The 22326-nt window shown below is 42.5% G+C and overlaps 1 protein-coding gene across 2 annotated transcripts in view; it reads left to right on the forward strand.

Annotated features, from left to right (window-relative positions):
- Positions 1-4235: 4235 nt before the first annotated feature.
- Positions 4236-22326, forward strand: part of LOC125704298 (USP6 N-terminal-like protein) — a 28172-nt gene continuing 10081 nt past the window's right edge. The window contains exons 1-8 of one of the 2 annotated variants that reach the window (XM_048969747.1): positions 4236-4331; positions 4437-4504; positions 16817-16890; positions 19824-19909; positions 20122-20161; positions 20637-20717; positions 20838-20945; positions 21187-21296. In XM_048969747.1, the coding sequence (XP_048825704.1) occupies positions 16825-16890; positions 19824-19909; positions 20122-20161; positions 20637-20717; positions 20838-20945; positions 21187-21296 (491 nt within the window). In that variant the 5' untranslated portion in view covers positions 4236-4331; positions 4437-4504; positions 16817-16824. Of the gene's footprint in view, positions 4332-4436; positions 4505-4540; positions 4986-16816; positions 16891-19823; positions 19910-20121; positions 20162-20636; positions 20718-20837; positions 20946-21186; positions 21297-22326 lie in introns of those variants that run through there. The other variant, XM_048969749.1, reaches the window with a different exon arrangement.

Here is a 22326-nt window from a genome sequence, read left to right on the forward strand (position 1 = left end):
TGGGATGGACTTCTTCACTGCCATGATGTTTTGGGCTTCAAACCGTGCATAGAAGCTATTCAGCACGTCTGTAAGGGAGGCCTCACCCGCACAGGCAGGTGGAGATGCCCTGTAGTTGGTGATGGCCTGGATGCCCTTGTAGTTTCTGGGCGTGAGCATGCTTTGCTGCTCTGATGGCCCTGGACAGGTTGGCCCTTGCTGTTCTCAGGGCAGCCTGGTCACCTGATTTGAAGGCGGTGTCACGGGTTCTCAGCAGCGTGCGCACCTCCGTAGTCATCCAGGGTTTCCGGTTGGAGCGTGTGGTGATGTTCTTGGAGACAGTGACGTCATCGATGCACTTACTGATGTAGCCAGTGACCGATGTTGTGTACTCCTCCAGGTTGGTAGAGTCACCGTAGGTTGCAGCCTCCCTGAACATATCCCAGTCAGTGTGCTCAAAACAGTCCTGAAGAGCAGAGATGGCTCCTGGGGGGCAGCTCTTTGTCTGCTTTTGGACGGGTTTGGCACGTCTGACGAGCGGTCTGTAGGCTGGGATGAGCATGATGGAAACATGATCAGAGAATCCGAGGTGAGGGCGGGGCTCAGCGCAGAATGCACCAGGGATGTTTATATGAACACAGTGCAGAGTGTTCTACCCCTCGTCAGAAAGTCCACATGCTGGTAGAATTTGGGGAGAACTGTCTCAAGATTTGCATGATTAAAGTCCCCAGCAACAATCAGCTTAATTAGCTTAATTATCAATTAGCTTAATTATAGTAACTTGCCGTATTTTATTGTCAGTAACGGTAACGGCGTTACGATGGAAACAGTATTTTGTTAGATTACCCATTATTGTAAAAAATAACAGCGTTTATTTTAGCGCCGTTATTCCCATCAGTGATTATAGGCCTAGTTGGGGAAAACATGGTTTTATAAGCATCTACTTCTCCCAGTCACAGACATCTGCTATTAAAGTGTATTAACACATAACGATTGAAAACATTTTTGTATTTAATGGTTTTTAAGATACTGCTCTTGGGGTACCCTCTGACTGGATTACAATCAAACCTTTATTTTGGTGCCCAGTGTAAGCTTCTATGAAAAAATTGAGGGCTAAATTCAGAAATATATTTGGTCGACTTGTTGAAATCTTGACTTAATTTTAGTGCATTTTTTCAAAGAATCAATAAGACATAGGATGGTAAGAAGAGGAAGAAATTAACTTAGTTTTCATAAATAAAAAAAAATCACAGTTCTGGACAGAAATTACAAGTTGCATCTGAACTGTTTTGGGCCACTTTCTTCATATTCCTTCAGTCAATGTGCTTACCTGCTAGTTATTTACTGTTACCTACTGAAACCAAATCGCAGGTCTTATAGTAACGGAAGATAAAAAACAGCAACAAATCAGCATAGATCAGACCAAAAGTGTTAAGTGCTGGCAAAATCCTTTTCATTTAAAAATGGATATTTTTTTCCCAGGAACATCATTACGATTACATTTGGGTGACTGTATCCACGACCATTTGCGAAGTTTACAACTTGTGGAGTTTACTGTATTTACTGATTTAGATCAGGTTAGTACTCCTGATCTAAACGTAATTAAACGTCTAGTAAACGTCATGTTTTTTCAGGTACTAGATCCTTCTAGTGTATTTAAGCAATATAATCTCTCATGACAGTTTTGTTCTCTGGAGTTAAACAAGAGTGAACAATAGTGATTCAGGGTTCAGCTGTTTGCAATAAAACTGCAATACAAATAGGCCTAGGTCTGCTTTTCCCGGTGATGCCTTTTGCTTTTTCGTTTTCTTTGTGCTCCACCTAGCGGCGAATAAAAGTATGCTTTATATATATGGGAACCCATCCTGGATTGTTCCCTACAATAATTGCGTCCATTACCTCTGGGATAGACTCTGGACCCCCGCGACCCTTAATAGGATAAGCGGTTACAGAAAATAGATGGATTGGAAACATATCACACCATTCTTCATATTTCAAAACAATGATCAGAATATTGCTTTTCAATATTTTATGTCCAACGATTTGTAACATTCATCCCTATAATGATATGTGCAAAGATTCTTTCACGAGACAAAAGATTAGTTTAATAAAACAATTAGCATAACAATGTGATCATAGTATTTTTATAATGGCTGTCAATACACTTTACTATTTTAGTTAATATCTATTCTGTCACTCTATACCAGTGGTTCTCAAAGTCTACATTCTGCTGATTGACTGAACACACCTGATCCAGGTAATCAGAATCTGAAAGACAGCTGGGACTTGTGTGTGGGGCTGGGATAGCAGGAAAACAAGCAAGGCAGTGGGGCCTGAGGACCGACTTTGAGAACTAATACTCTGTACAAAGAACAAATGTGAATTTTATCACAGTTTTTCTCAATTGCTTTGGAACATTTCTTGAAACATACTTAACATTCTCAAGACTATAAGCAAGATTATAAGACTGTGGAGCAATGAGAAATGACATCCTGCTGTGCAGATGTAACATTATGGTGTGGGGATTATATTTGTTTTTTGCAAATGTTAATTGTCATTTGAGGAATGCTCCAAAGCAAAAGAAAAAAAACTGTAAATAATTGTTAAAAACAATTGACAGGAAAAAACTGGGAAGATGAGAAATTTTTGCTTCTTCGACCATAAATGTCTACCTGGCCACCCCACTGTACTTTGCAGTTTTTCTTGATTGCTTTGGCACATGTCATGAAACATACTTTTAACCCTGTCCTCTAACAGGATGGCATCCTTAACTGCAGAACATAATTTCTCATTGCTTCACACAAATTTCCATATGCCTTAGGCCATATATGCAAATTGTTTTGTGCAATTATCATAATTTGGCACAGTTTTCAGTTGCTTTATTCTTATTGGTCAAAATAGATTATGTAGTTGCCCATTGTGATGATTTTACACCCAAACCTATATATGTGTGATCATGGTGTCATGTGGTGTTACCCACCACATACAAAACCATTGACCAAGATTTTAAAATGATTAAAAAATATATTCCATAAATTGCAGTGATACTGCATTGATGGTTCCCACAGTACATGATTTTGTTACCCATTTGTTTTTTTTAGTGTTACACTGTGCTGTGTAACTTTTTTTGTTTGCTATTGTTCTGTGTCTAGAGATCTGAAGAAGTTACATGTGCATGAGAATAATTTCTCTTTCCATTGAGCTTTACTTACTGTAATGTAGAGCCTTGCAATGTTGAAACTCTTACCTTTCACATGACAATGAGAAAGTAGGAACCAAGTATCATTCAGAATTGTGGAGCTCAGTAGTGTACAGTGACATTTTGAGAATATATTTAAGCTTTTTGACTCTCATGCTTAAAACAATGCTTGTACTTTTCATTTCAGTGGCACTGACTAATTCATTAGTGGAATTATTTGCTTTTGAGACATGAGTTAATTGTTTTGGGTAAGTTACATGGCTTTGCAGCTAAACCATAATGTTGCGCTAAATGCATGAACTGTTTTGAGAAATGCTCTTGTAGTCTTAATAATGTTAAGTATGTTTCATGAAACGGGCCAAAGCAGTCAAGCAAAAGTGTAAAATAAAGCACGCAATTAGGCAACGTTTTAGACACTCCTATCCTCATTGTAATGGTCTGATCTCATTTTCCTATCACTGACCTGGAAATGGATCCATGGAACAACGGGGGACGGGGAACGGGGGTGACTATATTTGTGATTGTAGGGAAGATGTTCTTTCAAAGACCAACAGATATATAATCTAGGATTCTCGCACCCAGTTCGGCTCAGCTTGTATGAAACGGTTTGCTCCACATAAAAACTTACTAAGAGGCCATAACTAAGAGTCAATGAAACCAACAAATCCATTTACATGCTTCGACCCCACTTTAAACCGCTATGTCGACAGCCCATAGCAACAAAGACCTATTTTCCAGTTCCATCTAAATGTTTAGCTATAATAAAAGCACAAACATAGCATCGGTTTTGAGTAAAAAATGCATGTAAAATAGCAAATATGATATATCCCAATCCCCAATACCACACAAGAAGAGCAAGGACACTGACTAAAAAACTAACTCATGAAATCGGGACTTGTTCCCATTTGTATTTTTAAAAAATAAGTTATACATGCATATTTAATAGATGACGAACCACATTTCTAAAAAGAAAACAAAAGGTATTTACAGGAAGTATGCATAATGGCTGTTAGTAAATAGTAGTTGTTGCCATGATATATCTCGGTGGCTTTTTAAACATTTGATCTTTCATACAGCGGTCGAGGGCGGAGCGCACAGACTGTCCTAGCAGAGCGATCCGACAACGCTGCGCCGCCTGCTCAGTTTTCTGAAAGTATAATCATTACTGTCTCTACTTAAAGTAGTTCTAAAAATATAATTTTTGCCTTTGATCACTTTCTTCAGCTAAAAACAACGGTTATATTCCTCTGTCTTTCAGCGATAAAGGATGAAAAGAGCGGATCGTTTGCATCGCACAGCCAGCGCGGTAAAGGACCATAACAAACGGTATTTTTATTATCATCAAAAATAAGCATGCCTGTGCTTTTGTTCACTTTGTTACTGTAACGCTGACGTTTTTACTGGGCGTGCAAACGCCATGGTCAGTCTTGAACCAGTGATACGAATATTATAATTTTTACATTAGACGGATATGGATGACTAATATACAAATAGCCATATTAGCCACATTAATGCTCTGGCGCGTTTACGCGGAGGCGGATTACTGGCTGGGTAACTGATAGTAAAGTTCCTCTGGTTGCCCAGTTGTCGAATTATCATTGCAAGCTAACAGCTTAACTTCGGACACAGCAGTATTTTCCAGTATGTTCACGTTTACTGTTTAACGGACGATGGTTTAACAATGTGGCCCCTGGAGACCTCGCATATGGCATAAGCGTGCTCCAAGTAATTGTACAGATATATTCTCGACTTATGTGATCTAAAACATTGAAGTTGGACATCGCTCGTTTAATTTTGCGATCGTAATGTGAGTTGGAATTATTTTTTTCTTCTAGGGGATACTGTTATAATAGTAGCAATACATGCGAAATTGTGCTTTACACGTTGTGTCGATGGCTGTCGATTGTATTGTGAAACTAATGGTCATGTGTCTGGTGAATCTCACTACTCACGTGTCAGTAACACAAGAAGAGCATTTTTAGATATATCTAATATGCCATTGGACTTTGAATTATTATTATTACATTTCGTATAGTGTTATCGAACTACAGAATTGGTAGCCTACGTACCATTTCACGAGTTTCAAGGAAATCAAAATCGTAGTTAGAGGAGATTAACTCGAATTGGGCTTGATTTGTGTTTATAACTAACTTCATACACTAACTACATGTATAGTAAGTTTCAGCGCTTCACAACGGTTAAATTGGCGTGATCGTCCTAGGGCAGTGTTTCTTCAGCGTCTTTCGGGGTCAGCACGAACTATCCTGCCTTTCATTACAAATAAATCATTACTGTTGCCTTTTGATTCAGCTGGTATGGGATGTTTTAGATGGGTTAACTGCTAAGTTTCATGATGCAGCTCCTTTGTGCAGTGTGATATCGATGTGACTGTGTGAATCGTTTAGGACCCGGTAGTTGATTGTTTTTGAAAAGTGATTCCGTATTTCTACATCGGTCATGAATTGTAACCTGCGATAACCGGTGCGGGACAACATAATAATAATAATAAGAAAACTGCTGTACAGTGGTGTCATTTGGCCTCTTTGGCTGACCACACATCTCAATTACACCAGGATGGGTAGGTGGGGGCTACGGATGGAGAATTTGCAGGTCTTTTACAGATTTTTGTATGTGACAGAACTGTATGAAAAATATCCGCTTTAAGTTTGGGGAAATCATGCATATGGCCTTGATACTGCATATCGGCTCTGAGTGCGATAGTCAAGCTACGCAGAGCAGAGGGGCAGACCTCCGAAGCACGACCAAGGCCAGGAAGTATTAGGGCTTTGCTGGTGGTTACTGCTTCCTGTCACATGTGGCCCAGAAGTGTTTGCGATATCGGCCTGACATTCTGCAGCTATTACTCTTATTTTTTGCATTAAGAAACATTGATACCAAAACGCCTAAAGGCAGGTTTCTTCTTCCGGCCTCATGTTTGTTTCCTGTGGCTCATATGACCTTCCTGCGAGCGCCCATATTTTTCTATGCCAAAAACATTGTGTCCCACTGTTTTTTTCATTGGAACGTGGGTTAATTATATTTTAAGTGGGTTTTCCCCTTTAATTACTACTCTTCTATACTATACTATTCTTTCTGTTATGTGGAGAAAGTTAAGCTTTTAGGTAAGACAATAGTTATTTTTTTCTCATGGAGGAACTTGCTCTTAGTATGAATCTTTTTTATTATCTCATTGTCTAACTAAATAGCTAGACCATCGAGCCCAGACAGAATCTCTAAAAGGTGTGTGTGTGTGTGTGTGTGTGTGTGTGTGTGTGTGTGTGTGTATATATATATATATATATATATATATATATATATATATATATATACACACACACACATACACGTGCATTTTCAATTATATATATATAATTGAAAATGCACGTATTTTTATGGTACGAGATGCATTTTAGTAAATGTGGGAGAAGTGTATCCACTCTGTACTTCACCCAGTCTAGTATCTGGGGCCATTTCTGGAAGTCTTTTTTTTTTACCGACACTTTTGGTTCTTATTGTGGCAGAGGTGATGATGAGGTCATAAGCTTTAAAATTGCTACACTAGTCCTTTAACCACAAATACTGACATTTGCTTCAGTGCTGTTCAATTTGCATTTTTGAAATAGTTTTACTGTAACTCCGTAAGCAGGAAGTCTGAAAGAATGGCATGTGATGTTTGATGTTACATGTGCTGGTATGTAATTGGTCTGTTTTGGATGTTGCCCTCTCAATGTCTCTCCTTTTATTTAGTCCTTAATAGTGTTAGCTGTGTGGCCAACATACAAACATTGGGGCTACTTTTATAGTCGCCACACTTGACAACTGCTTTTGTTGTAACTGGATGATGGCCATACACAGGAGACCACATCCTGGCTACACTTTGCATATATTGCTGCAGTGCAGTTTTTATCTTCTTTCATTTTACGTGCACTTGCCCCCCTATCCCAGGCACGCTGCAGTCTTACAGCTGACATCAGGGTTGCCAGTTCTCATGTGTCTGGCGTGAAACTCTCAGATTGTCACACTCATTCAAGAAATCTTACAGCAAATCTATATTATTTTATTATAAACCTAAAATTAACTACATCAAAAACACTGGGGTAGTTTGCAAACCCTGGAGATTATTTTCAAGGTAATATAACTGCTACATACATGTAAATGTAATGTGTATGCAGGCTAGTCTCAAATTGAAAATCTCACGCCAGCCAGCTGTCCAAAGCTGGCAACCCTGCGATATGTATGCTAAGCAGCAAGCCGACACCCCATCACATTGTCACTTATGTGTTCCGTGTGTTAACGTCCGAGCTGGTGGTACGGCAGTCCAACCAAAGAGCTCCGTTGTGTTTTGTAATTCATGTATTCTCACACATCACATAATTTCATGTTACTTCCATTTCTGTATTGTCAATGTACTTCATACATGGTCTGTAATAACTGGGTCAATGATTTTGTATGATTTTTGTTTGTCTTTTAAAGGCAGGGTTATGTTTTTGAGGAGTAATTAAGCCAAAAATGACTTGGATACCATAGATTCTGGTGCTTGAGAGACATGAAACCACAGATGACAATGTGGCCATCTCTGTAAGGTTTGTTTTCCTTTCATTCTCCTCCACCCCAAAAGCATCTCTGCTTCCATGGGAACACAATACCCCCCCCCCCCCGATACATCATGGCTATTCTCAGCAAAGTCACCCATTTTAAAAGACTTTGCCTGGCCTATAGTCAGTCCCGCATACCTTACAATTATTTGCCCAATGCATGTCCTAAATACACTGAAGAAACAAAAAAGCCATGCAGTTACAGTGGTCAGACCCCTGACATTGGGCTATTTTTGCTCTGTTTTCATGGCATAGAGACACTTTAAATGTGTAGTTCATTACCAGTTTCAGCAGTTCAGAGTCAGACCAGCTTAAATTTGGGTATGTAGTGGTGTGAGTCTCACAATGGGCGCCTTTGTACTGTCATGGATAACACAGTGTAACGTAATACCAAGAACATGACCGATGAGGGAACAGACGCTAAGAAAGAACAACATCATATTAAAGCTCAGATTTGTATACATTGTAATGGTGTCATGCAGTATTGAAGCAAACTGCATTAGCATACTCTGTTAGCAAGAGGTGCCTCTGTACCATCATTTCTGGTTCCCGCAAATGGAAGTAATGCAACTGATAAGCATTTAAAAAAAAAATGTTGTGAAGCAACACATTGAAGTAACAAGCAGTCCTTTCAAGACTTGTGTTTGATAGCAGATGCTAAAGTTTGTGCTTGACTTAAAAATTCCCATATTCATGTTGTTTCCTTTTAGTACACTGGATTTTAGTAGTTGTATGTTATTTAGAACTTAATTATGCCCTGTGGTATTTTCATAAACTTCTCGCGTGCCACGAAATTTCCAAATATATATACACAATGGTTGATATGTAAATTGTGGCATTCATAGATGCCTCCAGAGCAGGTTCGAGCTGTCACATACCAGTACTGTCTCTTTAGCTGGTACCTATTTAAAACGAGGCCTTTGAAAAGTCCCTTTACTTATAAGATAGATTTAGCGTAGTGTCCACAAACCAAAAGCCTAACCCTACCTGGCGGCTACTCCCCGCCCCTTCTCGTAAAACCAAAGACTTCTGCAGTCCCACAGTTTTGAGAAGCAGGCTTGAAAAGTTCTAGCATTTGCTTAGCTAAATGTCTCATTTCACAGAAGGATAACAAGAGTAGGAAGAAGTGTGTTTTACATGTTTATAGAAATGAGAAAGTCTTGAAATATAAACTGCAGTTTCTCATGCATAATAGGTAAGTGATCATCCTGTTACTGTCTTCAGTACTGCCATCTGAGGCACCGCTGGCTAGACTGTTGCCACACAGCTAAAAAGAGAAAACGTTTCTGTATCTCAGTTTTTGAAATGCCGGTTGAACACTTACAGTGTGACCATTGTAAGTAAAATCATTTTTAAAAACCATCATTCTGAAATATGATTCCGTAGCTCACCACCCCCCCACCATTCATGTAGTGTATGTGACATAAAACTCGGCGACATCATCCAGAGGTTCCCTTAACGACTGGGGCTCCACAAAACTATTATTTTTTGTATTAGTCGACTAATCTTATTGACTAATTTCTGCCTCTTCTAATTTCCAACAAAAAATTGATTACGCCATTAAAAAAATCTAATACCACAAAATAAACATTAAGCATGCTTAATAAAGTGCAACAAGGTATGCAAACTAAAAATCTTTCCAAATAAATTAAAATAGTCGAGTCCAATCAATTCAGGAATTACTGCAATTTAACAAAAGTAATGCAGGTCAAGCAGCGCTGGAGATATGGCAAGATTGGCTATATAAACACATTCTCATTTGTGATCATGTTTAAATATTATTGGTAATCTAGATATTTTTTGTGGCAATAATCAATAATGCAAATTCAGATATAGGGGGTGTGGGTGTGTTTGGCCGTATTCTGTTCACTGATCCACAATGTTAGCTGGCATATTAGTAGCCTATGTTTAATTCTTTATAAAACACTACACTGTATTGAGACATGCATTAATTAAAATAAAAGGACACATAAAATCTTTTTGTTCAGTGTCCCTCAGTGGTGGTGTAATATTCCATTATTATAGGTGTACAGGACATACACACATAAGAATTACTATAATATGTACTGATGACAGTAAAAAAGACCTTGGATCTTGAACTTCTACTGTTAAAAAAATGAGTCCCCAGGGAGTGGCTGTTTGCTGTGAATCTGGCCCCCTTCCTCTCTTCTTTAGTAATGGCAGCCTGGTGCATTTATATGGTTCGTTTCCACCGAAGTGCAGACCTCAGCAGCGGCTATCAGATATAGCTTTGTGTCATTAACCAAGCTGGCGGTGGCAGATGGGGGAGTCTGACACCATGCTGGAAACTGTTTAGGCGTAACGCGGTCGGACATTCCGTAAACTACCTCAGGCTGCCATGACATGTTTTTCTGATTCCCCTGAACTGAGCAAATGGCAAATAAGGTTTTTAAGGGTAAGTTCCATGTTTTCTGCAATAATGTGTAGTGTTTCCTCTGGGGGGAGGGGGGACACCGACAGGATTCATGGTGTTCATGTGTTTCTTTTAATGACAGCAGTCAATATAACAACTGAACTTAACATCAGAACATTTCTTTTATGACAATTATCCAGAAAGTGTGCAGATATTTTTGTCTGCTTTTCAGGTGGTTTACGCGATATATTTTCTGACGTGTGCTCTCTGTCCGCTGGTGGGAGTGTGCTCACCTGTGTGTGCGCGCATGTGTGTGTGAGTGTGCATCGGGGCGGAGCTCTGCCATGCGCGATACAGAGAGCAGAGGAGAAATGTAAACGAGCGACCATGTAGGGACAAAAATGACAAGCTGTTGTGTAAATAAGATAAATAACATAAGGCTATTTAGTTTGTTTAATAAACGGACAATGTATAGACCTGTTAGGAAACGTAGCCTTAAATGACTTCTGTCATGATCTGGCGCTAATCAGAAAATAAAATTAAATAAAATTAATTTGACCTTCAAGGGGGGGCGAGAAGGTGCTGTTGGGGGAGCAGGGCGCCCCACTAATATAATGGTAGGGGAAACACTGATGTGCTTTTGTACTTTTCAGAGAGGTACACATTTAATGCACTGGTGTCTGAATTGCTGTGTGTGTGTGTGTGTGTGTGTGTGTGTGTGTGTGTGTGTATGTGTGTGTGTGTGTGTATGTATGTGTGCATGCGCCCTGTGATGGACCTTCTGCGACATCCCCTGCTTTGTGCCCTGTGCTGCCTGAGACAAGTTTCGTACCTGTGACCCTGTTTTTGGATATGCAGTAGGAAGTTGGCTGTATAAGAAGACTTTACTGCCATAACATGCAGCTCCTCCCATCAGTGCTGTTTCCCATTAGAGTGCTCCAAAAATGGAGCCTGATAGGAAGTAAGCACTTGATTCTGTTGAGAAACCCTTCCGATTTTACAAAGGAAGCATCTGTTAGCAGCTGGACCTTAAGTACAGTGTGTTGGTGCAGTAGAGGTCTGCATAAATAGCAGTGTGAGCATAGCACTGTAGTGCATGTGAAGGCCCTGTGCAAAAGTTTGTAAATACAGTGCAGCAAGCAAACATTACAGTAATGTAAATACTTTTGTGCTCTACAAAAACAATAGTTTCTTGTACAGTGTGTTGTAGATATACTGTCTAGTGTCTATGGCACAGTTTTGTGAATTAAAAAATGCCACACCCAGGTATGATTCCAAGACAAGAACATGATTATAGATGGGGGATATGCAAGGAGGGCTGTAACTTTACTGTGGTGATTCCATTCAGTATTTTCACTTGATAAAATGCATTTCTCCTTTTCCTACATTACATAAAACAGAAAACTTCTGTGTCCGTTCTTTTTTCTGTATCGTAACACTTTAACAAATTTATCTCTAATTCTATAATCATATCGCTTAAGCTGGGAAGTTTGTGTGTAAAATATCTGAGGGAAACAAAATAATATACCTTATATACACACCTACAATACCACCAAAAAGTATTCGCACACCTTCACCTTTTCCACATCTCTAAAATAGATTTCAGTATAGTTTTCTTTAGCAAAATCTACAGAAAATGGTCCATAATGGCAAAGTGAAAACATGTTTTCAGACATTATATTAAATTTATTAAAAATGTAAACATTTAAACACAATAGGTACATAAGTATTCATACCCTTTGCTGTGACACTCAAAATTGAGCTCAGGTGCATCTGATTTTCACTGATCAACAACTTGATTGGAGTCCATCTGTGGTAAATTCCATTGAACATGCTTTGGAATGGCACAAACCTGTCTATGCAAGGTCTCACAGTTGAGAGTGCATATCAGAGCAGAAACCAAGCTATGAAATCCAGGGAATTGTCTGTAGACCTCCGAGACCGGATTGTGGCAAGGCACAAATCTGGGGAAGGATACAAAAAAATTTCGTCAGCATTGAAGGTCCTCAAGACAGCTGTGGTCTCCATTATTTGGAAATGGAAGAAGTTTAGAGCCACTAGGACCCTAGATCTGGCTGCCCCACCAAATTGAGTAACTTGGGGAAGAATAGCCTTGGTCAACAGCGAGGTGACCAAAAACCAATGTGTTCCCTTGTGGAGATAGGAGAGCCATCCAGAAGGTCAACCATAGCTAACGCACTCCACCAATCAGGCTTTTATGGTAGAGTGGCCAGATGGAACAGTCTCCTCACTAAAAGGCACATGGCAGCCCGCTTGGAGTTTGCCAAAAAGTACATTAAGGATTCTGAGACTGTAAGAAGCAAAATCTAGGGACTTGGAAATTTTTCACCAAATTGTCTTGATTAACTTCACACCTATTTTAATGGAAAGAAATTAAAAAACCATAAAAAATGATACCTCATTTGTCAATATATCTTTAATAGAACCAGAGATATTGAAGATTTAATATGCCTGAAATGGGATTTTTGTTCTAATGTAATTACAATTAGAGCTGCAGAAAAAACTGTGACTACTTAGAACAACTTCGCTCTGCATAGGCGGAGGGCAGCCTGCGCCTCATTCAATAAATGTAAGAAATTGTAAATAGGGTATGGTGCACTTAAACAACTATAACTTTGCCAATATCTAACCAATCTTAGTGATTTTTGTTGTTTAATGTTGAAATGAAAATTTACTTGGGGGTATCTACATTAACTGGCATGATGTCCAACCAATCAGGAGCCAGATCGGTGGTCACGTGATATTGATCCATCCTCCGTACAGCACATAAAATCCTTTCAATCTTCAATCATCCAGAAGTGGGCACACGATTGTATAGTGTGGGCATGCATCAATCGTCATCATAGTTGGCAATTTTCACATTTAGGGTGCAATAAATATGCCTGTGCACAAATAATCGATGCCCCACGATTCTTTCGATTTTTATTTAGTGCGTGAAAGTTACCTTGTTTTCAAATTGTTGTTGCTCCGCGAATACTGAACCGATTTTGATCCGGTAAAAAATAAGAAAATCAAGGATAAATAAATTATTCAAAACGGCGGATATCTCATAAGTTGAATGCAGAGCTAGCCGCGAAAACCGCATATTCGCACCCACCCCGTAGCCACCGCTGAAAAAATGATGACGTCATCACACGGAATATTAGAGTGAGCGACCAAAGCAGGATTTCCAGGAATCCTCTGGTCTGATGAAACCAAAATAGAACTTTTTGGCCTGAACTCAAAGCGTCATGTCTGCAGAAAAACAGGCACTGCTCATCACCTGAATAACACTTTTCTGCGTCGGGAACTGGGCGACTGGTCCTCATAGGGGCTAAGATGATAGCAGCCAAATATAGAGAGATTCTTCAGGAAAACCTGCTCCAGAGTGCGTTGGAACTCAGACTAGGGTGACGATTCATCTTCCAACAAGACAATGACCTGAAGCACAAAGCCAAGATAACACAGTCTGTGAATGTCCTTGAGTGGTCCAGCCAGAGCCCGGACTTATATCCAATTGAACATCTCTGGAAAGACCTAAAAACGGCTGTCTACTGGCGCTGCCCATCCAACATAATTGGGCTTAATAGGATCTGCAGGGAACAATGGGAGAAAATCCCCAAAACAGGTGCAGCAGTATACCCAAGAAGACTTGAGGCTGTGATTGCAGTCAAAATATTAAGCCATTGGTGCAAATACTTATGAAACATTGGATTAAGAAGCTTTTGGCAATAAAAAAAAATTGCACACCTATCTAGCAAGTTGTTTTTGCCTTGTCATTATGGGGTACTGTGTGTAGATCTTTGAGGAACAATTATACTCAAATCTATTTCAGAACAAGTCTGAAACAACAAAATGTGGAAAAAGTGAAGGGGTGTGAATACTTTCTGGTGGCACTGTATAATACTCAGTATTAGTTCTGGAACCTTCTGCTTGAATGTCAATACTTTGAATTTGTTTTAGTAAAGGGGGAAACACATTTTTACAGTGGAATTTTATGTACCTCCATGAATTGGGTAGTTTTCAGGTTTGCTGTCCATGAAGAAGCAAATTCTGTTTCAAAATAAAAATATCAGTTCTTTTCTAATGTAGGTAGTTAGAAAACATCTCTGTATAAAGTTAACTAGTAGTGGGAGGGAAAAGTATCTACATCAGAGCCTGCAGAAAAAAACAGATGTCAGATTGGGGGTTGCACTGATGTCCCATATCCCACCCCAGTTGGTGTCAGCATCTGTGTCTGGCTTGGAGGCACCTCCCTGACTGCAGACACGGTGCCATGCACCACCCCTTCCACTCCCCACATGTCCAGATGTCATACTTTCACAGCTGATTAGCTCCGTGGTGTTTCCTCTTCTCTTTATAAAAAGTTACTATTTATATTCAATGTGTTTCTGGCCTTTATTTGCAGTTGCAGGTTATCTGGTGCGAAGCTCCCCTAACGGGAGTCTTCCTCGCCGTGCCGCTCCCCTCACGGGGGTCTTCCTCGCCGCGCGGCTCCCCTCACGGGAGTCTTCCTCGCCGCGCCGCTCCCCTCACGGGCGTCTTCCTCGCCGCGCGGCTCCCCTCACGGGAGACTTCCTCACCGCTCCCCTCATTGGCGTCTTCCTCGCCGCGCGGCTCCCCTCACGGGGGTCTTCCTCGCCGCGCGGCTCCCCTCACGGGGGTCTTCCTCACCGTGCCGCTCCCCTCACGGGCGTCTTCCTCACCGTGCCGCTCCCCTCACGGGCGTCTTCCTCGCCGCGCGGCTCCCCTCACGGGAGACTTCCTCACCGCTCCCCTCATTGGCGTCTTCCTCGCCGCGCGGCTCCCCTCACGGGGGTCTTCCTCGCCGCGCGGCTCCCCTCACGGGGGTCTTCCTCGCCGTGCCGCTCCCCTCACGGGCGTCTTCCTCACCGTGCCGCTCCCCTCACGGGGGTCTTCCTCGCCGCGCCGCTCCCCTCACGGGGGTCTTCCTCGCCGCGCCGCTCCCCTCACGGGGGTCTTCCTCGCCGCGCCGCTCCCCTCACGGGGGTCTTCCTCGCCGCGCCGCTCCCCTCACGGGGGTCTTCCTCGCCGCGCGGCTCCCCTCACGGGAGTCTTCCTCGCCGCGCGGCTCCCCTCACGGGGGTCTTCCTCGCCGCGCGGCTCCCCTCACGGGGGTCTTCCTCGCCGCGCGGCTCCCCTCACGGGAGTCTTCCTCGCCGCGCGGCTCCCCTCACGGGGGTCTTCCTCGCCGCGCCGCTCCCCTCACGGGGGTCTTCCTCGCCGCGCCGCTCCCCTCACGGGGGTCTTCCTCGCCGCGCGGCTCCCCTCACGGGAGTCTTCCTCGCCGCGCCGCTCCCCTCACGGGGGTCTTCCTCGCCGCGCGGCTCCCCTCACGGGGGTCTTCCTCGCCGCGCGGCTCCCCTCACGGGAGTCTTCCTCGCCGCGCCGCTCCCCTCACGGGGGTCTTCCTCGCCGCGCGGCTCCCCTCACGGGAGTCTTCCTCGCCGCGCGGCTCCCCTCACGGGGGTCTTCCTCGCCGCGCGGCTCCCCTCACGGGGGTCTTCCTCGCCGCGCGGCTCCCCTCACGGGGGTCTTCCTCGCCGCGCGGCTCCCCTCACGGGGGTCTTCCTCGCCGCGCGGCTCCCCTCACGGGGGTCTTCCTCGCCGCGCGGCTCCCCTCACGGGGGTCTTCCTCACCGTGCCGCTCCCCTCACGGGGGTCTTCCTCACCGTGCCGCTCCCCTCATGGGAGTCCTCTGGATTGGGATATTTCTCACTGCGGGGCTCTTCTAACAGGGGTGTTCCTTGGTGTACTGTGTAACAGGATCTGCAGGCTGTGGCATCTGACTCTCCATGCCTAGTCCAGACCTCTACTCCCAGAGCACATGTTAATTTCCGCAAAGCAGCTAGTTCACAGGCCCCGGCACCAAACACGTCCCACACTGCGAGCCAGTTCTCTCTTTGCAACTGCAAATGCCACAAATACCAATGTCTGTACAAATAGTACTGCACTGGATCACTTTCAATCTTTCTGGTTGTCATGCAGCATTAACCCCAATAGTTAAATACCTTGATAAACAACTAAATAAAATTTATATTAAAAAGGAATCACAACAACAGCAACAAACATAATAATAATTTTGATGAATGCTCTTGCTTTACAACATATGTTTTGCAGGTGTTGGCATGGTAGCACATCACCGAGAGCCTGGTGTCCTGGTGCTTGTTGATACAAAAATGTAGGGAAACAAAACATCCATCCATCCATCCATCCATCCATCCATCCATTTTCCAAACCGCTTATCCTACTGGGTCGCGGGGGAAACAAAACAGATAAAAAATAAATCAATATACACATGCCGGTGCAGTCCAGGCAGCTTGAGCAATGGACTGCTTTGTTCTGCATAGGTGTTGCATTATCATAATACAGTAATGGTGAAAGATAGACTTGTTGTGAATAAACACAATATGCCCTCTATCAGGCTTAATCATGTGCATTAACTGTGACCTCCGTGGCTTACATTTGCACAAAATCCTCATTTCTAACTCAAGCGGACAGGCTCTTGGGCCACATATAACTGAGTTTTACCTTTGTCCTGCAACCTCTCAGGAAGACTCCAGACTGTATTGCAGTTTATTTAAGAGAGAAATTGACTTGCTGCCCAAGTAATGACTTTTTAAAAAAATCTCTGACATTTCCTTGCAGGAATTGACATGAAGAAGGACATTGACACATTAATAGCAGAGGAACGTGCTGACATCATCTCGAGATATGAAAAGGTCAGTAACCAGTAACACAAATATAAACTGATTAGAAATAGTGAAAAACAGAAATGTGTCAGAAAAACACTAAGCAAACGAAACTGCATCTCATATAACAGACATTTGTTACCCAAAAACTGCATCCACACTTTTCCATATTAAGAATTAATCTGTAAAACTAGGAGATACTCTCAAAGCATTTAAGTAATCTAGACAAAAGTAATTCTGGTGTATTGTGGTGTGCAATTGAAACTACGATTTGGCGTGTCTATTTTTTGTGTGTTTTAGCAGGAGGGACCTAGTTCCGTTTTTTAATGTGCAACTCAAAAGAGCTTGTGTTTGCGGCGAACTGTAGGCAGACTCTGCATCTGGCTGTATTTTGTACTACAAAGGGTTACCTGCAGGATGATTGAGCATGAAAGGAACAGCCTGAAATGGGAAGCAGGGGTTGTGTATGGTTGTGTGATGTAGATGTTTCGAGGTCTCTGTTAAGTTGCAGCCCATTATTTCTGCATGTGGTGGTTAGTTGTAGTTGTCACCAGCGGATTCGCTGTGGCTGGGCACTGTGGTACTCAGAGGAAGCCTCACTGGGCCCGAATGGGCTCCCAGAGGCTAGTGCATGAGCTCGTTAAGCAAACAAAAGCCCCACCAGCTCCCCCTCCCAAATAAATGTTTTTCAGCAAATCATCGATGAGTCTTCCGGTGCCACATGATCAACAAAGGCCCATTTCAAAAATTCTTTTTGCTTTTGTTAAGAGGAACTAGTTCAGCCTGCGTGCCTGAGTGGACTTGTCGGGGTTGCCTTAAGGAAATGTGTAATTTAGCCGCTGATTAACATGGTTCGTCGTCTCTGAGCCACGGACACTAAGCTGCTCTTGGTTAAAAAGAAAAGGTCTTGCGTTTTCCTTTTTTTATTGCTACAAGACCAGCCCTTTGTTATGCTGTCTGACTGCTTTCCTTCCATGAATTATAGAATAAGACGGACCCAAGAAGGGAAGTTTCCTGTTAGGTACAGCCAGTGTCTGAAATTAATTGGAGCAAAGGGCAGAAAAGCCCCAATAAATCTCAGAATATCCCTAAAAACGGTGATCCAGGGGCAGAAAGTTTTTTTGTGGAAATAAACAGATGCAGATACATTAAGCTGTTTCCAAAAACAATTCTACGATCTCTCTGCATTGGCATATCGTCAACACATAGATCATTTTCATGATCTCATATCGCCATATCGCCCACGCCTACTAAATGATATTTTTGTTTTCCACCTTTTTTCATGAAAGTGAAAGTCTTCTTTGGATATCTTTTGGTTAGCGAAAACAGGTGCTAATGTAGGTCTTTTGTAAAAACTAAGTGGCTAAGAGAATATTTGTAAGGCAGGGGATACCAGAAAATAACTTGTGATCTTGAGAGGAAAACTTTAGCTTTCTTGAGATCATGAGGAAATTAAGTGGTGATCTCGACATAAAACAGAAAAAGATACAGTTGGATGTCTTCTACAAACGTCCATATGATGCAGAAGTTCAGTGATAAGATACAGATAAACCAGTTGTGTGTTTATCTGTACACAGCTTGTTCAAAGTTCTTCAAGTTCTTTGCCCCCCTCTCTTTTATTTTTGCTGGTCCAAAAAACGATACGATTTGTGACTCAAAATCTGTGATACGATTAGAACTGTGAGTGCTGTGATCTATTGCACCTCTATTTCACACCTGTCCCTGTCACACTAAACTCCGTATGTCATCCTGACATGTGTAGCTGCGTGGGACAATCCAGCGGCAGCCTCATTGTGCTCTTTATTTGCCTTTTTTATCAGCTACCTGATCAAATGAGATAAATACTAGCTGCAGTGAAATCTCGTTAGAGGCTGTGGTTGTGAATATGCAGATTGTGGCATTTCTTCATGATGAGCAGTTGTGTTGTTCAGTTATTCTTACAATTAAAATGCTTTAAGATAAGTGACGTTATTTGTCAAATGGGCCTCTTTCGCTTTAAGTCTCACACACTGTTCCTGTGTTGGCATGTAACTGAAGCTACGATTTCTGTGTAGTAAATCCCAGTATTGCAGCAAGTCTCATACTGTTCTAGTGTATGAGGAAACAGACACGTCACATGGTGATTTAAGAAAACTTTGACTTCCACATCTTCAAGGATAAATTCAGAACATAGTCAAGATAAATTCTGTGTTAGGTATAGGTATTTCTCATTTTTCAAAAAAATTGTTGTAGAATATGTGTACAGTTCTGGAAAAAATTGAGACTACTTTATATATTTTTGTTAACTCTGCAATTTTAAATCCTGGTACTGCTGGCAAAAGACTACACTGGGCAGCAGGCTGCTTCCAGGCTCAAAGTTTCTAAGACCACAGTACACAAGTAAAAGGTGAAGCAGGAGACACTGAGCAAAAATGAGCTAGGTATAGGGCACAAGTAACTTTCTAATGCCAGAGATGACTGTCGACTTATTTAGCAGTGCATGCACAGGAGTGTACTGCTAGGACAATTCATATCAGGCTCCTAGAAGCAGGACTGAAGACCCATAAAGCAAGGAAGGAGCCCTTCAGTAATGAGAAACAGGGGAGATCCAGGCTGGAGTGAAACTGAAAACTTTGTTTTGGTCTTTTGATGTTTACCAGAGCTGTATGTTCATCCATCATTCAACTGCCCATCCAGTCTGCCAAGGACCCTGGGACCTATCCCAAGCAACTTAGGACACAAGGCAGGCCATCCTTGGATGGGCCAGCGCAGCACAGGGCATACATACTTTCACTCGCAGACTCTAAGGAGATGCCAGTTCCCATACCTGCACGTCTTTGGGCAGCATGGGGAGAAGATGCAAACCTCTCTCTCCTACATACTGGGTCATTCTGTTGCTTTTATATATGTGTACAGTATATATAGGTTTGTGTGCGTGTGTAAAATTCAAACTTCTGATCAACTCCGTGACTGTTTGGTTTCAGGGCAGACAGCAGGGGCTGCAGATTGACGAGTGGGAAGATGCGGACAGCGGCGTATACAAGATCATGGATCGCTTCGGCTTCTTGCAGTGAGTCACTCGGGTCCCACGCTTCCATATCTGCTGGAGTCACCGTCTCACTCACTGTAGAGGAATGTTATTGTAGCAGATGTTAGGAAGGTGTTGGAAGGGAAAGCGAATTCCCAGACATTTCTTTAGCAGTGGGGAGAGTCATGTGATTGGTTAAAATGGTTTTGGAATGCCGGTCAGGAATAACAGTTATGCTTGAATATCTCTCACAGCAAAGAGGAGCTTCCCAGCCCCAGTGCACTTGAGGAGAAGGTAAGGAGCGATATATGCAGTGTTTTATGTTTTGCATTTAGCTTCTCGGCCTACGCTACTGAAAAACAATTTGTCAAGGGACAACTTGTGAGATTATCGAAGTAGATAATTTATTGACAAGCTTAGGATACAGAACAGCGAGGAGCCAGTGGGCTCCGCATCTGCCCTCTAACCTTGGGCTTCTTAGCTGATTTCCCTGATAGATTGGCCTGGGTCCCCTGTCAGTTTCATGCTAGATGTGGACCAGGAACATTGTAATATCCTTCATAACAAAGGCAGAACCTCTAATTGGTGCAGGAAATGACAATCTGCTTCCTCTCGTTCTCTGTATATATGTCTGTTTTCATTATATCAGGCTTTGTTTTACTGTTTAGCTTTTCCCCTCTTTTTAAATAGAAATATTCATATTTTTCCCTCATCTATTTTTGATTTAGCTTTTGCCACAAAATTCAACATTTTCTTCCCTCCTCTTCAGCAAAAACAACAAGAGATTGAAAGGGTGGGAAAATGGCTGAAAATGGTGGCCAGCTGGGATAAGTACCAAAGCAGCGACAAGGCAAGTGGCGTCTGCCATTTCACATTTTGCAGCCACACAAGGAGACTTTGGCCAGACTTCGCTAGGGCTTGTTTTCGTTTGTTCACTGTTCCTTGTCGTCCTGCCCCCCCCCCACCCCAGATGTCACGCCGGGTATATAAGGGGATTCCCCTGAAATGTCGGGGGAAGGTGTGGTGCCTCCTCTTGGAAGTCGACAAGGTCAAGAATGCCCATATAGGAAAGTACAAGGTGGGTAGAAGCCTGTAACTTGTCTTTTCCTGGTAAGCTGTTTGGGCCAAAGATGCCCTTTAATGAGAATTTTAATGAGAAGTTCCCTGTAATGGTGGCTGGTGGTCGTCATAGACACTGTGTATAGCACTGGTTAAAAGGAGTAAATTCCTTATATTTTACTTTAAATGACTAATGCTAGTTGTGATCATGAATGTGTGTTTTGGGTTTTTCTTTAAACTCACAATTTTGCTGTTTGCAGAACATGAAGGAACAAGCCAGGCATTACTCGACAGAGATCAAACAGATCGATCTGGACATCAATAGGACATTCCGAAACCACATCATGTTCAGGGACCGATTCGGAGTGATGTGAGTCGTGTTTATATGCAGATGCTAACAGCGGGGGCAACGTGAATTTGCAAAGGGTGACAGAATTAGCAAAGGGGTAACAATTCAGACAGCATGCTTGTTGATTTGAAAGTCCTTTTTATAGCAGTGAAAAAAACACCTTAACTTTTTAGGGCAGCAGCCTTGCCTTGTAAGCAGCCTTGCTTTGTGAGCATGCTCTGCAGCCTCTGCACACCCTGGATGCTATTGTCTGGCTCTGCTGTGTGGAGGAAACAGGCGCCACCTGGCAGCACGAGGGGAATCGTGTTAATGAAGCATAAACAGCTGTGTTAATACCGTGACCCTTTCACTTGTCACGCCCAATGAAGATCAGGGCTTGTTTGAGGCAACTTACACACACTGCTGTCTTTTCACCTTGCAGTAAAATTTATGAGGATAAATGTTGCATAGCCGGCATTTAACATTTACATAATTTTTGGTCATTCCCCCCGCCTCCCCCCCCGCACAAGAGGCATATCGCCTGCCCGCCTTTGTGTGTGTCGACACCCTCTAGCTCTGTAAGCCACCAACTGGAGTCACTTCCTCCCTGCATTTTGTGCTGCTTTTCCTGTTAGTGCCTGAGCTGACAGGAAACGGCACCACTGCTCTGTGAGCCTGCGCGTCACTCACAATGGCTCCATACAGTACAATGGCTCCGTACAGTGCAATGGCTCCGTACAGTGTAATGGTTCCGTACAGTAAATAGCTCTCTACAGTTCTCGTTTGAAGCTTAGGAAATAATTTTGCCCTTCCTAATAGCCATCCTAGTCCTTTATTGTGTGTGCAGGCGCCAATACTTCACTTCATTGTGTAGAAAGAAATTGACTTGAGAAATTCCCACTGAGAACATACTAGGGTTTTGTGCATTTATTCTTTCTCTCAAAAACTATTAAAACTTAAAAAAATCTTTAATATTAATGCTTCATGGTTTCTCTTCTAACTAAACATGAATGATATTTGTGTGTAAATCTCAACTTTGCTTAATATGGCGTTACATCCTGTTTATACTGCA

This window comes from Brienomyrus brachyistius, chromosome 11 (assembly GCF_023856365.1).
Source record: "Brienomyrus brachyistius isolate T26 chromosome 11, BBRACH_0.4, whole genome shotgun sequence".
In the NCBI taxonomy this organism is placed as follows: Eukaryota; Metazoa; Chordata; class Actinopteri; order Osteoglossiformes; family Mormyridae; genus Brienomyrus; species Brienomyrus brachyistius.